General features: G+C 47.6%; 1 protein-coding gene across 3 annotated transcripts in view; it reads left to right on the top strand.

Annotated features, from left to right (window-relative positions):
* Window positions 1-15,459, top strand: part of LOC125448399 (deleted in malignant brain tumors 1 protein-like) — a 142,089-nt gene that overhangs the window by 15,593 nt on the left and 111,037 nt on the right. For 2 of the 3 annotated variants that reach the window (XM_059641423.1, XM_059641422.1), the window contains exons 3-4: window positions 5,810-5,922; window positions 6,912-7,274. In XM_059641423.1, the coding sequence (XP_059497406.1) occupies window positions 7,022-7,274 (253 nt within the window). In that variant the 5' untranslated portion in view covers window positions 5,810-5,922; window positions 6,912-7,021. Of the gene's footprint in view, window positions 1-5,809; window positions 5,923-6,911; window positions 7,275-15,459 lie in introns of those variants that run through there. The other variant, XM_048523698.2, reaches the window with a different exon arrangement.

Raw genomic sequence — 15,459 nt, 5'->3', positions numbered from 1 at the left:
AGATGCTACTGAAACGTTGTGAGAAAATCTGCCTTCACCACCCTTTCAGCCAGTGCCATCCGTGATCTACCATTCTCTGGGTGAATTTTGTGTTCTGTACGTTTCCTGTAAATCACTTACTCCTTACCTTAAATTTATGCCTGTTGGTGTTAGACTTGTCTGCTATGATGGAAATATTCTCATGATCTAGGCTGTCCACAACTCTCAGATTTATGTACTTGACACAGACCCCCCAGTCTCCTTGACTGCAGGGAAACCCAACCCAGCCTGTCCAACTAATCCATTTCAGGCAGCATCTTGGTGAATCTCCTATCTATATGTTGTCTAACCAATGTTTTATAAAGTTTTAACAAGTATTCTTTGCTCCTATATTCTGTGCCCCAGCTAATGAAGACAAGCAGCCCATACGCCTGCTTCACCAGCTTATCTACCTATACCGACTGTTTCAGTGATCTCTAGACTGGTACACCAAAGCCTTCTTGATTTTATTTGATTTGTTTTGATTTATTATGTCACATGTCCCAAGGTACAGTAAAAGTAGTGGCTTATGTGCTTTACAGGCAGATAATGCAGAACTGCCTAGGAACTTCTGTTCATTGTGGAGATCCTTACCTCATTAGATGTCCAAAACGCATCACCTCTTAGCCATTAGTCTGCCCAGTTTACTAGCTGCTAAATATCAGACTATCCTGAGACCACCATCTCACTGTTAACAACACTACCAATTGTCCTGTCAGCTGCAGACAGTCATATTCTTCCTGTGGTGACTGGAACGGCACACAGCTGTGGTCTGAGCAAAGTTCTGCACAGCTTCAACATAATTTGGCTGCTCTTATAATCTGCTCCTTGACTGATAAAGGCAAGTGTCCATATAAATGTAAGGACACGTGGTAACTTGCCAAGATGGATATAAAATTGGCTCAGTGACAGGAAACAGAGGGTGGTGGTAGAAGGCTATTTGTGCCACTGTAACTCAGTGTGCAGTGACATACCATTGGCATCAGTGCTGTTTGTGATATTTATACATGATGTAAATAAGAACTGAGAGATGATCTTTACGTTTCAGGATGAGACACAGATTAGCCGGAGTCTGACAGTGAGGAGAAAGGTGTTAGATTACAGGAAGATGTGAACAGATTGGTCAGAAGGCAGGAACAAAAACAGGAGTTGCCAGGAAAGCTCAGCAAGTCTGGCAGCATCTGTGAAGAAAAAAATCAGAGTTAATGTTTCGAATCCAGTGACCCTCCCTTACAACTGAACAGTTCTGAGGAACTGGACCCAGAACGTTAACTCTGATTTTTTTTTCTTCACAGAAGCTGCCAGACCTGTTCCGCTTTTCCGCAACTTCTGTTTTTGTTCCTGATTTACAGCAATGCAATTTTCTGGATTTTTAATTTAGTCAGAAGGCAGAACAGCGGCAGATGGAATTTAACCCTGATTATTGTGAGGTGATGCACTTTAACAGAAGGAACCTGACAAGGGTGTACTCAGTGAATGGCAAGAATGTTAGGAAGCTCAGATAAACAAATGGATCTCAGGTGCTTGTCCACAGATCCCTGAAGGTAGTAGGATGGGTCAATTAATGTAATTTAAAGTGCATAAGGGAGGGTTGCATAGGTTACAAGAACAGGGAGCTCATGTTGGAGCTGTAGAGAACTTTGGTTAGGCTGCAGCTGGAGTACCGTGTGCAGTTTTGTTCAGCACATTATAAGAAGAATGTGATTTCACTGGAGCGGTTACAAAGGAAATTCGTGAGAATGTTACCTAGGTTGGATAATTTCAACGAGGAGGAGAGGCTGGATAAGCTTGGCTTGTTTTCATTGGAGCTGAGAGCGTTGAGGCATGGCCTGATAGAGATGTACAAGATTATGAGAGGCATGGACAGGGTGGATAGAAAGCAGGTGTTTCTTGTAGAATAGCTTGGGGTTCTCCCTGCCAGTGTTTTATCACACCCCTTTTTACTGTCCTAATTTCTTTCTTGCTTTCCTGCTTACACTTTCTATTCTCCACTAGGGCCTCCATCACTTTGCTCCCTTTGTACATCTTAAAAGCTTTTCTTTTCCATCTTATTTAGTCCAGAATACGCCTAGACATCCATGGTTCTCTGGGCTTGTTATAGAGTCACAGAAGTTTAGACTTCTATAGCGTAAAGAAAGGTCCTTCGGCCCATTGAGTCTGTGCTGGTCAAAAACAACTGTGTACCTATTGTAATTTTCCAGCACTTGGCTCATAGCCTTGTATGCCTTAGTGTCACAAGGGTACATCAAAATAGTTCTTAAATTCTTCTACGTTTCACTCTAAGGGGAATGTGTTGGACTAAGTTCTGCTGTACATTTACCCATGTGTGTCTGTCTTAAGGTAATCCTGATTTATTTCCCTAATCTATAGCCCTTTTTCACAGACAATCTATTTTCCTTTTCTATATCAAGCTTTAAAAGTAGGATGATGTCATCACTATCTTGAAAATTGCTCTCCTGCTGACACTGTGGGCACCTATCCAGCTTTGTTCCCCAGAATTTGGAGCGGCACGGAGGCTCAATGGTTAGCACTGCTGCCATGCAGCACCAGGGGCCCAGGTTCAATTCTAGCCTTGGGCAGACTGTGTGCAGGTTGCACCTTCTTCCCGTGTCTGCAGGGGTTCCTTCCGGGTGCTCCAGTTTCATCCCATAGTCCAAAGATGTGTAGGTTAGGTGGATTGGCATTGCTAAATTGCCCGTAGTATCCTAGGATGTGCAGGCCAGGTGGATTAACCAGGGTAAATGTGGGATTCTGGGGTTCATGTGGGAGGCTGGATTTGGGCGAGAGATGCTCATTGGAGGGTTAGTGCAAACTTGATGGACCAAATTGCCTCTTTATGCACTGTAGAGATTCTGTGAAGTAAATCCAGCACTGCTTTGTCACTGTTGGACTGACTACATGTTAATATATAAAACACTGCTGATTACATTTCAATACATCTGTCCCCTCTAAACCCTTTGTACTATGACTACCTCAATTAATGTTGGGGATGTTGAAATCCTGTAATCTAAATACCATGTTCTTCTTTTTCCACACATCATTGAATTGACTACAGTTGTTTTCCATCTGCATTCATCATTCCATTTTTCTTCTGATTCTGATGTATTGACTCTCAAGTTCTGAATCATTTTTTATTCCTTATAATTTATTCTGCACACCCGCCACGTTCAATAATAATCTGGATTTACTTAGGAGGCACACGACGCCAGGTTATGGTCCAACAGGTTTATTTGAAATCACAAGCCTTCAGAGTGCAGCCTCTTTGTCAGTTGAAGTTAGAGAGAAGAGTACTCGGACGCAGAATTTATAGGCAGAGAGATTGAAGGATCGTGCAACTGGTGTGAGAAAATGTGTTAAAAATGAGTTCCTGCAGGTAAGCAAGGAAGTTGGATGGTGTGACTAAAGTGTCACCAGCTGAATTACAAGTGAAGGGATGATCTATAATCTGATTAAATGAAGCAGCGACATAATTACAAAATAATTCAAAATAAGGTGCTGGAGACAAACTAAATGGCTGGAATAACAGGATAGCTATAGGAGCCACATGCCGAGGGTCTAACCAAACTACTAAGTAACCCAAAAATGTTCAAACTGATTAAAGTCATGCTGTTCTGTCTTAATTCACCTGATGAAGGGGTTATACTCTGAAAGCTTTGTGATTTCAAATAAACCTGTTAGACTACGACCTGGTATTGCATAACTTCTGACTTTGTCCACCTCAGTCCAGCATTGGTACCTTGACACTCTGGAATTAAGAATCTACTGATGAGTGTGAGACCATTGTAGATTGTCAGAAGAAGCCCATCTGGTTCACCTAATGTCCTTTAGGAAAGGAAACTGCCATCCTTGCCTGGTCTGACCTACATATGACTGAAGACCCACAGCAATGTTGTTGACTGTGAATTGCCCTCTGGGCAATTAGGGATGGGCAATAAATGCTGCCTGGTCAGTGATGCTCTTGCTCCATGAATGTAGTTTAAAAACAATTTACTGCGCTTCTGCCCTCAATGATAATATGGATAGAGTTGCCTTGTTCCTCACATACCACTCCACCAACTTCCTAATACAATGCACTATCCTCTGACATTTCCACCACCTACAATCAGACTCCACCACCAAAATGATATTTCCCTCCCCACCCCTCTCTGTTTCCCACAGGAACCATTCACCCTGCGACTCCCTCGCCATCTTCACACTCCCCACCAACCCCTCCACCACACACATTACATTTCCCTGCAACTGCAGGAGGTGCAATACCTACCCCTACACCTCCCATCTCACCTCTGTCCAATGCCCAAAACAATCCTTCCAAATCCAGCAGAGATTCACCTGCACTTCATCTCACCTTAACTACTGTATCCGTTGCTCTTAGGTCTCTTCTGTATAGGGGAGACCAAATGCGAATCAATAGCCTGAAGGTTGACTTCACCAGCTTCAAAATCTCTCCTTCCCCAACCTGTCCATCTTCTGACTTACCTGTCTGCTCTGCCCTTCCCACGGACTAAACACAATAACCTCCTACCCTCCCCCCAGCCCCACCTCCTTTCCTCTATTTATTTCTGGGCTCCCCTCACTCTCCCCAGTCCTGATGAAGGGTTTCAACCCGAAGCATTGATTTTCCTGCTCCTCAGATGCTGTCTGGCTGGCTGTGCTTTTCCAGCTCCACACTTATTGACACTGTCCTCAGCCACTGCCTGACCTGTTAAGACTTTCTGGCATTTTCTCTTTATTTCAGATTTGCAGCAGGTGCAGTATTTTGCTGCTCTTTTGGTCCAGGTATTTCACATAGAACCAAGCTGAGAAACACTGATGGATGAATTAAAAGTCCAATTGCATCGGGATAGGTGTTGGTCGTAGAGTTAGTCTCCACTGTAGGTTAATTACAAAATTGCTGAGTGATTACTACAGAGAAGGAGGCTATTCAGTCCATTGGGCCTGTGCTGGCTTTCTCCAAAAGCAAATCAGGGATTCCTCTCACTTGGCCTTTCATTTTGTCTTCAGGAACATCTCCAATTCCTTTCTGAAAGCCTTCATTGTATCAGTGGAGTGGAGATGGAGGAGAAGCTGCTGAGTTTACCCTGAGGCCTTTCAAGCTCAGATGGGCCTAGCAGTTTCCAATGTGAAATTCTCAAAGGAAACTGGACTCTAGGGACGGTCAAGTTGCTAAATAAACACTGCCCACACAATGTATTTACAAAGAAAATATCAGAAATGAAGAAGGGTCATGACCTGAAACATGAGTTATGCTGCGAGGCCTGCTGTGTTCATTGAGCTCTACTCCTTGCTATCTCAGATTCTTCAGCATCGGCAGTTCCAATTATCTCTGTATTCGTAAATGGGTCTCTTTTAGATTGTCACAATGTGACGAGTGGGGACTCGCAGGTTTTTGCTGAGCCTATGTTTTACAGTTTATATCCATGACTTAGATGATGAGAATGAAGTCATGGTGGCTACATTTTATAATGACAGGCAGGAAGTGTTGTTGAGAAGAAAACTTAAAATTTATCTGCATCAATCTGCAGCCTTTTTGAATGAACTTTTCAGGTGAATTATGATCCAGTAAAATCTGAAGTTGTTCACTCTAGAAAACAGTTCAGAGCACAAATACAGAATTCCATGGTTGCAGAGAGATCCTGGCGGTCTGGTGCCTGAAACACAACAAAATAATATGTAGGTACGGCAAGTGAAGAAGCATCACATTGTTTACAGGAAAAGTAAGGAGTTTATGATTCAGTTGTGCAGGACAGTGAAACCACATTTCAACTCCTTTTTTCTCTTTATTCATTAACAGGATGAGGGTATCGCTGACCAGGCAGCATTTATTGGCTGTCCTCAATTGCCCAGAGGCCAGTCCAGTGTCAACCACATTGCTGTGGGTCTGGAGTGACGTGTAGGCCAGACCAGGTAAGGATAGCAGTTTCCTTCCCTAAAGGACATTAGTGAAACAGATGGATTTTTCTGAGAATTGACATTGGATTCATGGTCATCATTAGATTCTTAATTCCAGGTATTTTATTGAATTCAAATTCCATCATCTGCTGTGGCGGGATTCAAACCTAGATCCCCAGAATGCTGTCTGGGTCTCTGAATTAACAGCCCAGCGATGATATCACTAGGCCATCACCTCCCCATCCTTATTGAAGGAAGGATGGAAATTTGATGAAGTAAGTTTTTAGCGGATGTTAACTAGACTGATATTTGAATGAGCGAGTTTCTGATGATATTTTGGACAGACTGGTTTGTAATCACATGTGGGTAGAAGAGAGAGGGGTGCCTTGACTGATGTGCCTGAATGGGTTTTGACAAGGCTGTTATGGGTAAGTTCAGAAGCGGGAGGAAGACTTTTTTTTCCTGTTAACAATGTGACTTTGGAGCTCTCTGCTTCAAAATGCGTTGAAGACTGGGTCAGTGAACATTTTTAAGGTGGCGGTGGATAGATTCTTATTCAGCAAGGGCATCATAAGTTATTCGTTGTTGATGGGAATTGAGAACATGAACAGATTGGCCATGATCCTGTTGAATGATGGAGCAGTCAGGACTGGCCTACAGTTCATATGTTGGCAGTTCTTTTTGTACATTTCGCACTGAACCATGCAAGGAGACATTGGGGCATGACTTACTCACAGATAGTAAGAACTGCCACTGCTGGAGTCAGAGATGACACAGTGCGGAGCTGGAGGAACACAACAGGTGAGCAGGAAAGCTGACATTTCGCGTCCTGACCCTTCTTCAGAAACGTTGTGTTTCTAATGATTCCTGCTTTCCTGCTTCTCTGATGCAGCCTAGCCCGTCGTGTTCCTCCAGCTCCACACTGTGTTATCTTGGGACATGACTTTGTAGTTTAATGGGGAGACGTTCACTTATGTTATTTTTGTTCTAAATCAATTCCATAGGATATTGAAAGAAGAAGATTCACAGTTGGGAAACTGCAACGAAATATTACATCAGGATTTCACAGAATTGCCCACTTCATTGGAACCTGAATCTCACTAGATTTTTGAACATGGAGGGAGAAAGCAACATTGACAGCTGTGATAAACTGTACACATTTTGTGTGTGTGGACAAGCATTCAACCGATCATCTGACCTCTCAAAACACAACTGGAATCACAAGGAGAAACCATGGAAATGTGGGGTCTATGGGAAGGGATTAACCTCCTCAACTGAACTGGAAACTCACTGGTGCAAGCGAGTTTTGAGAAGATTTGTAGCTCAAGTTGAGTTTCTGGATGTCAGTTTGCTCGCTGAGTTGAAAGGTTAGTTTTCAGACATTTCGTCACTTTTTTTTAATTTGAGAAAATATACTTTATTCATAGAATGTACAAAAAAAAAAATTCATACACCTACCCAGTCATGCAAGCTGCTCCGGGTTACCCAGGGGGTACGTACACCACCTAAAGGCAAAAACAAAACAAAGAAGAAAAAAAACAAAGTAAAGATAATACCCCGGCAGTCGTCTCCCCGCACAGTCCCCATTGGCCCCCTGACCAGTTGGGGAAGGCGCCAGCTGGACCCAGTTACTGGATAGGGCCCTTTATTCTATTCTGGATGAGGGGTTGCATACAGTGGTCTTTCCCCACCGCGCCTTGGTGGCGGCTGCCCCAAGCTTTAGCGTGTCCGTCAGCACGTAGTCCTGGACCTTGGAGTGCGCCAGTCTGCAACACTCGGTCGGGGTCAGTTCTTTCAGCTGGCAGACCAGCAAGTTGCAGGCAGACCAAGAGCGTCTTTCACTGCATTGATGGTCCTCCAGGCGCAGTTGATGTTGGTCTCTCGGTGTGCGTCCCGGGAAACAGCCCGTAGAGCACGGAGCCCAGTGTCACGGAGCTGCTCGGGACAAACCTCAACAAATACCACTGCGTCCCCCTCAAGACCACCTGAGCATAGGCACACTCCAGAAGGAGGTGATCGACAGTCTTGTTCCCCCCCACCCGCCGCAGCTGCCTCGAGGGTAACGTGCAGCGGCGCAGAGATTCTGGGTGTGCATAAAGGATCTCACTCGCAGAGCCCTTCTCACCGCCAGCCAAGCAATGTCCTTGTCCTTGTTTGAAAGCTCTGGCAATGAGGCATTCTGCCAAACGACTTTGGCAGTCTGCGTGGGGAACCACACGACGGGATCCACCCTCTCCTTTTCCCGAAGTGTCTCGAAGATACTGTGTGCTGACCACTGCCTGACGGCCTTGTGGTCGAAGGTGTTTCCCTTCAAAAATTTCTCCACAAAGGACAGGTGGTACGGGATGGTCCAACTACTCGGACCGTTCCGCGGCAACGAGGCCAGGCAGAACCTCAGTAAGTAGTGATACTTGGTGTTTGCGTACTGAGGATCTACACACAGCTTGATGCAGCCGCACGCAAAGGTAGCCATCAGGGCGAGGGTGGCGTTCAGTATGCCCTTTCCCCCATTTTCCAGGTCTTTGTACATGGTGTCCCTGCGGACCTGGTCCATCCTCGACCCCCAAATGAAGTGGAAGATGGCCCGGGTGACCGCAGCAGCACAGGTCTAGGGAATAGGCCAGGCCTGTCCACATACAACAGTACCGAAAGCCCCTCGCACCTAACAACCAGGTTCTTACCCGTGATGGAGGGGGACCGGAGCGTCCACCTGCCCAGTTTCTGCTTCAGTTTGGTGATACGTTCCTCCCAAGTCTTAGTGCACGCCCCAGCTCCATCGAACCAAACACCCAGCACCTTCAGGTAGTCTGTCCTGACGATGAAGGGGATGAAGGAACGGTCGTCCCAGTTCCCGAAGAACATGGCCTCGCTCTTACCCTGATTGACTTTGGCACCCGAGGCCAGTTCAAACTGGCGGCAGATGTTCAACAGCCTACTCACTGACCGACGATCAGTGCAGAAGACGGCGAAGTCGTCCATGTACAGGGAGGTCTTGACCTGAAGGCCTCTGCTGCCTGGGATAGTCACGCTCTTCAGGCTCACATCCTTCCTGATGGATGCGGCGAAGGGCTCCACACAGCACGCGAACAAGGCAGGAGAGAGCGGGCAGCCCTGCCTGACTCCAGATCTGATGGGAAAACTGTCCGATTCCCACCCGTTGATCGAGACTGCGCTAACGATGTTGGTGTAGAGCAGCCGGATCCAGTTGCGGATGCCCTCCCCGAACCCCAATTTGGAGAGGACATCCCTCATGTAAGCATGAGACCCTGTTGAAGGCCTTCTCCTGGCCCAGGCTCACGAGGCAGGTGTCCACCCGCCTGTCCTGCACGTAGGCGATCATATCCCTCATGAGCGCGAGGCTCTCAGTGATCTTCCTGCCCGGCACAGCACAGGTTTGGTCAGGGTGCATCACCGACTCCAGGACAGATCTGACCCGGTTGGCTATGACCTTGGCCAGGATTTTGTAGTCCACGTTCAATAGTGAAATGGGACGCCAATTCTTAATTTCTTCCCTCTCCCCCTTCCTCTTGTAAATGAGGGTGATGATGCCCTTCCTCATGGACTTGCACATTTCCCCTGCCCGAAGCGCACTATCATACACCTCCAGCAGGTCCTGGCTGACCAGGTCCCACAGAGCGGAATACAGCTCGACCGGAGCACTGTCGCTCCCAGGAGTCTTATTCCTCTCCAAGGACTTGAGGGCTCTGGTCAGCTCGTCCAGGGATATCGGCCGGTCCAGCCACTCCCTTGTGCTGTCGAAAACCTCCGTGATAGACGACAGGAACGACTCGGAGGCCGTGCTGTCCGTGGGCTTCGCGTCGTACAGTCCAGCATAGAAGGATCTGCTGATCCTCAAAACATCCGTCCAAGATGACGTCACCGAGCCGTCATCCTCCTTCAGCCAGCTAAGCACAGAGCTCTCTTCATGCACCTTCTGAAAGAAGAAACGCGAGCACGTCTTGTCCTGCTCCACGGAGCAGACTCTGGACGAGAAGATTATCCTGGAGGCCTCCGCGGCGAAGAGCGAGGCTTGCTCGCCCCTCACCTCGCAGAGGTCCTCCGTGACATCGACCCCCATTGACTGCAGAAGCAGCAGATTCTGCACCCTTTTCTGGAGTCGCGATAGCTTTCCCCGCCCCTCTCTCGCCTTCCGAACACTCTTGAGGACAAAGAACGTCTTGATGTTCTCCTTCACTGTCTTCCACCAGTCGTCCGGAGACTCAAAGAGGGGTTTCACGGTTCTCCAACCAGCGTACTCCCTCTTAAACTCCTCGACGTTCTCTGGGGTCAACAGAGTAGTGTTGAGCTTCCACGTCCCCTTGCCGGCCTGCTGGTTGTCCTGTAAGTGACAGTCGGCCAGCAGGAGGCAGTGTTCAGAGAAGAACACCAGCTCGACGCCAGTGGACCTGACCGAGAACGCCCGTGACACACAGGAAATCTATCCTTGAGCGGATAGACCGGTCTGGCCGCGACCAGGTGTATCGCTGCTGCGCTCCGTCTGCAGGGGTGCTGAAGACGTCGAGCAGCTTGGTGTCCTTCACCGTGCCCATCAGGAATCTGGACGTGACGTCCAGTTGACTCCCTCCACCCACTGTCCCCACACCGGATCTTCCATCTGCATCGATGATGCAGTTGAAGTCTCCGCCTAGGATGACCGGCCTGGATGTAGCCAGCAGGGGTGGAAGCCGCTGCAGGACGGCCAACCGCTCACTCCGTACCGCGGGGCGTACATGTTGATCAGCCTCAGGGGAGCGTTCCTGTAGGTGACATCAGCCACCTCCTGAACTTGAGAGATGGTGAAGTTGCGCTCCCGCAGCAGAGTAGCCAGGCCCGAGGAGCGACAGTCATTACCCCCCGACCAGATGAAGGCCCACAGGTCCAGGCGCCGGACCATTTCCCGTACCTGCTGAGGTGCGGTATCCCGCACTCCTGCAGAAACAGGAGGTCCGCCTTGATGGTGGTCAGGTAGGCCAACGTGGACACACATCTTGCGGTGGACTTGACGCTGCGCACATTAATGCTCGCAACCCGTACCCCCATTGTGGGCAGTGACCGCAGTACTCTCCCCAAGTCCAACGTCCAGCCCCTCCATCTGTCCCTTCATGCCCATTGCCCAGGTTAACTGCTGGATGCTCTCCGGGCTCAGAAAACGGTCCGTGCTGCCTTCCGGGTGGCATCCCCCCAGTCGGGGGTACAGAAGCAGGAGAGTCTGGCTCTGGGTAAGGCTGGGGACATGCTGTTTCCTCCTTCCCGCCTGAAAGTTCCAGGGGGCCCTCCAGGGCCCCAGAAGTGCATGGTTGTGTGTCGGAGGGAGCCTCCGTACACCTCCCGTCACCTGGAAGCGGGGTGCTGCTTTCGTTTTCCCTGGAGATCTTTAGCTTCTGCTTTGGGCCAGCCTCCTCTGAATCTCCCTCGTCAGACGAGCTCTTATAGCCCCCCTGTAGCTGCCTCTTCCTGCCTGATGGTTGCGGTTCCTGGGCCCACCGACGCACCTTCCTCCTCGCTTTCCGGACCGTCGTCCACTCCCCTGGGTCGCCTGTTGCCACCTCCATTGACTCCGGGTTGTCGGGTGGGAGCGGAGCCTGGAGGGGCGCTTTGCTGGCCTCGGGCCCATCCTGCTGGGCTGGGCCCTCCTGCACATTAGTGGGGTCCTTGCAGGGCCCTGGTGCCTTCCTCTCCTCCGGGGGGGCTGGCCCTGCATTGCCCCTGCCGGCGACATGGGCGTAGGTGGTCCCCCGCTTGGGCATGCTCTATAGAGGTGGCCCGCTTCCCCGCAAAGGTTGCAGCTTTTTTCTTGTGGGCAATCCTTTGCAAGGTGTCCCTCCTCCCTGCAGACGGTGGCTTTGCAGTCGGCCGCCACGTGACCTGACCGACCACAGGCATGGCAGACTTTAGGTTGCCCTGCATAGGTCAGGTAGCCCTTGCTCCCGCCGATCGCGAAGCTGGACAGTGGGTGTACAATGTTCCCGTCCGCGCCCATTGTCAGCGTCACCTTGACCTGCCTCTTACTGTTCCAGATGCCAAAGGGGTCCATAATGTCGGTTAGGTCCCCTTCCACCTTCACGTACCTTCCAAGGAAGGTCAGGACATCAACTGCTGGCACATGCGGGTTGTACATCTGTACAGTCACCATACGGCTCCTCTGCGCTGGCATCACAAACAGCGGGACAGCGGTCAATACAGAGAGGGCCCTCACCTCCTTTCTCCTTAAACCTCCAGGAAGTGCTCGCAAAGCTTGGCGCTCCTGAAGGTTACGTCGTAAAAACCTCCTCCGGTGAAATCCTGCAGGCAGTAAATGTCCGCAGCAGCGAATCCACAACAATCCAACAGGACCGTCTTCACAAAGAAGGTGCGGTCCACAGGTGCACCTTCATCCACCTTCTTCACGGAATCGCGGATGGTGTTCCGGACCCCCTGACCTGGGGCACGAGCGCTTGCTGCAACCATCGTTGCAGGTCGGCTGCTCCCCTGAACCAGCGTTAGGCCGAAGCCAGCATTAAGATCCACCAGTTGCAAGGGAGCACAGCCAACCCGACGTCTTCCTTCCACCTCCAACACAGTCGTGCTCTCCTCTTCTTGGTCCACAAAAGAGTGGTCTTTATTTTGTTCCAGATGTAAGCTGGTTCACTGAGCAGGAAGGTTCGTTCCCAGACGTTTCGTCACCATTCTCGGTAACGTCAACAGTGATCCTCCAGTGAAGCGCTGGTGTTATGTCCCACTTTCTATTTATCTATTTAGGTTTCCTTGGGTTTGTGATGTCATTTCCTGTTCTTTTTCTCAGAGGATGGTAGATTGATTTTGGAGCCAATGTGTTTGTTAATGGAGTACTGGTTGGAATGCCATGCTTCTAGGAATTCTCGTGCTTGTCTCTGTTTGACTTGTCCTAGGATGGATGTGTTGTTCCAATCAAAGTGGTGTCCTTCCTCATCTGTATGTAAGGATACTAGTGATAATGGGTCATGTCGTTTTGGTGCAGTCACACTGAGGAAAATGTGGCAAAGGCTTCGCTCAGAAATCCCACCTGCTGAGAAACTGGGGAGAGACTATTCTCCCGCTCTACTTGTGGGAAGGGATTCACTAATTCCTCCAACCTGCTGATACACCAGCGAATTCATGCTGAGGGGAGGCTGTTCACTAGATCCTAGTGTGGGCAGGGAGCACCTAGCAGCTGTGGAGTCCTGTGTGGAGTAAATGAGAAATTGTTCAGATACTATTCATTTACAACAGGTAGGTAGATAAACACTGAAGAACATTACCTTGCTTTCAGTTCAGAATAATCAAGGATTGATTTTAGTTGAAAAATCCAGAGATTGAAAGTTTTTTTTAATTCAATTTGGAGGAGATTTGACTGGGGTCAGACTCAAGTTCAGTTTCTCTGCTGCAGAGCGATCAGAACAATTTGGTGAGAAACAGTCACCTCAGAAGCAGAAAATGTCTAAGATCTAAAATTTGAGAGAATTCATGAAAGAAACTTCTATAGTTCACAGGAAATAGCTGGGCCAAATCAATTCAGATACAACTTACACGTTTGCTATTTAGGTGTAATTTCTTTGGACTTCAATTTGTGTAAATTGATCCTTAGCAGGTTGGTGCAGCGGGTAATCGGGATAGCCAATGGAATGTGTTAGTCCTTATTTTCAAGGAGGTTGGTATATAAGAATAAGGAAGTCTTACTGCAACTATGCCAGGTGCTGGTGAAACCTTGTCTTGGGGACTGGAAACAGTTTTGTCTCCTTTATTGAAGGAAAATGATCATTTTATTGGAGGCAGTTCAGGGAATGTTCTTTAGGGTGACCTGGTATGGAGGAATTGCCTTATGAGCAAAGGCTAAACAGGTTGGCAGTGGAGTATTGAAGAATGAGAGGTGATCTCATTGAAACTTACTGGATTCTTAAGGGACTTGAAAGGTTAAATACTGAGAAGATTGTTTCCCCTCATGGAAAAGCTTTGGGCCTGAGGGCATAGTTTCAGAATATAGGGCTGCCAATTTAAAACAAAGATGAGGAGGAATTTCTTTGCTCAGCATTGTAAGTGTTTGGAATTCATTGCCACAGAGTCATAGTTATACAGCATGGAAACAGACCCTTTGGTCCAACACATCCATGCCAACTGGGTATCCTGAACTGAACTAGTCCCATTTGCCTGCCTTTGGCCCATATCCTTCTAAACCTCTCCTACTCATGTACCAATCCAAATGTCTTTTCAATATTGTAATTGTACCTACCTCTACCATTTCATCTGGTAGCTTATTCCATAGACCCCTCCTTTCTGTGTGAAAACATTGCCCCTTAGATCCCTTTTAAATCTTTCTCCTCTTTTACTTTAAACCTAACTCTGTCATTTGGACTCCCCAACATTTGTAAAAAAACCAGGCTATTCACCTCATCTCTGCCCTTCATGATTTTATGAACCTCTATAAGGCCACCTGTCTACCTCTGATGCACCAGGGAACAAAGTCCCAGCCTTTCCATATAACTTAAGTCCTTGGGTATATGGAAGGCTAAGATAGATAGGTTTTTGATCAAGAATTATGGGAAAAATCAGGAAAGTGATCAGCTATTATCCTATTGAATGGCAGAGCAGGTTCGAGGAGCTGATTGGTCTACTCCTGTTACTATTTCTTATGGTCTTATTATGGTGCTATACAGAATTAGGTTGGAAGCATTTTCTTACTGTGTTTAAACATTTGTTCAAATGATCTTCTGTTTCTTGAAAGTTTTTTGTTTTTCTGTTTTTATCTTGTGAGTAATAAATGTCTGCTTTTTCTTTGCTAAAGAATCCTTGCAGCCTAGTGTGACTGTGTATTAGTGACTGCCACATTAACTGAATTAAACCAAAACTGTAATCTGTCATGCCAGGATACTAGGAAGACACAGCCAAACCTTCATCGTATTTGTAAGGGAAAGCAAATGCCGTGGGGTCATTAGTTTTAATTGCCGTGGTTAATGAACACAGGTTTGGGCTTGGAAGAATTCCAAAATCCCAGCAAGCCTTAAAATGGGTATCTAATGCCCAAGCAGCAGTAATTCTAACAGATAGCTCTGAATTTTCACACTGACATTTTCCTTTGGGGAGAGGACCATATGAGAATTCATGGAAAACAGCATAATGCATCCAGAAGCAGCACTGTTCCCATATATGAGCAGAGACTAACACACACCAGAATTAATCCCTTTGCTCCAGTCACGGTCAGGTATTGACAGATACAGAATTCAACCCAATCATGCACATTGCAGTAGACACTAGACGAAACCTATTTAAGTACAGATGCACAGAGATTATCTACAACTGATTAAAAACCGAAAGAATTACAGATGCTGTAAATCAGGAACAAAAACAGAAGTTGCTGGAAAGGCTCAGCAGGTCTGGCAGTATCTTTGAAGAGAAAATAAGAGTTAACGTTTCGGGTCTGGTGACCCTTCATCAGAACTCGAGTGCAGATTGAATCCTGAAGACTGCAGGACTCTGAGAATCCCCTCCAACAACTTATCCATCACTGGTGTCACAGTCATTGGTCTGTAGTTCCCGGGCTTCTTTTTACAGTCATTCTTA

Source organism: Stegostoma tigrinum, chromosome 41 (genome assembly GCF_030684315.1).
Source record: "Stegostoma tigrinum isolate sSteTig4 chromosome 41, sSteTig4.hap1, whole genome shotgun sequence".
Lineage (NCBI taxonomy): Eukaryota > Metazoa > Chordata > Chondrichthyes > Orectolobiformes > Stegostomatidae > Stegostoma > Stegostoma tigrinum.
The sequence above is the reverse complement of the archived record's forward strand: the minus strand, read 5'-3'. Positions and strand labels throughout refer to the sequence as shown.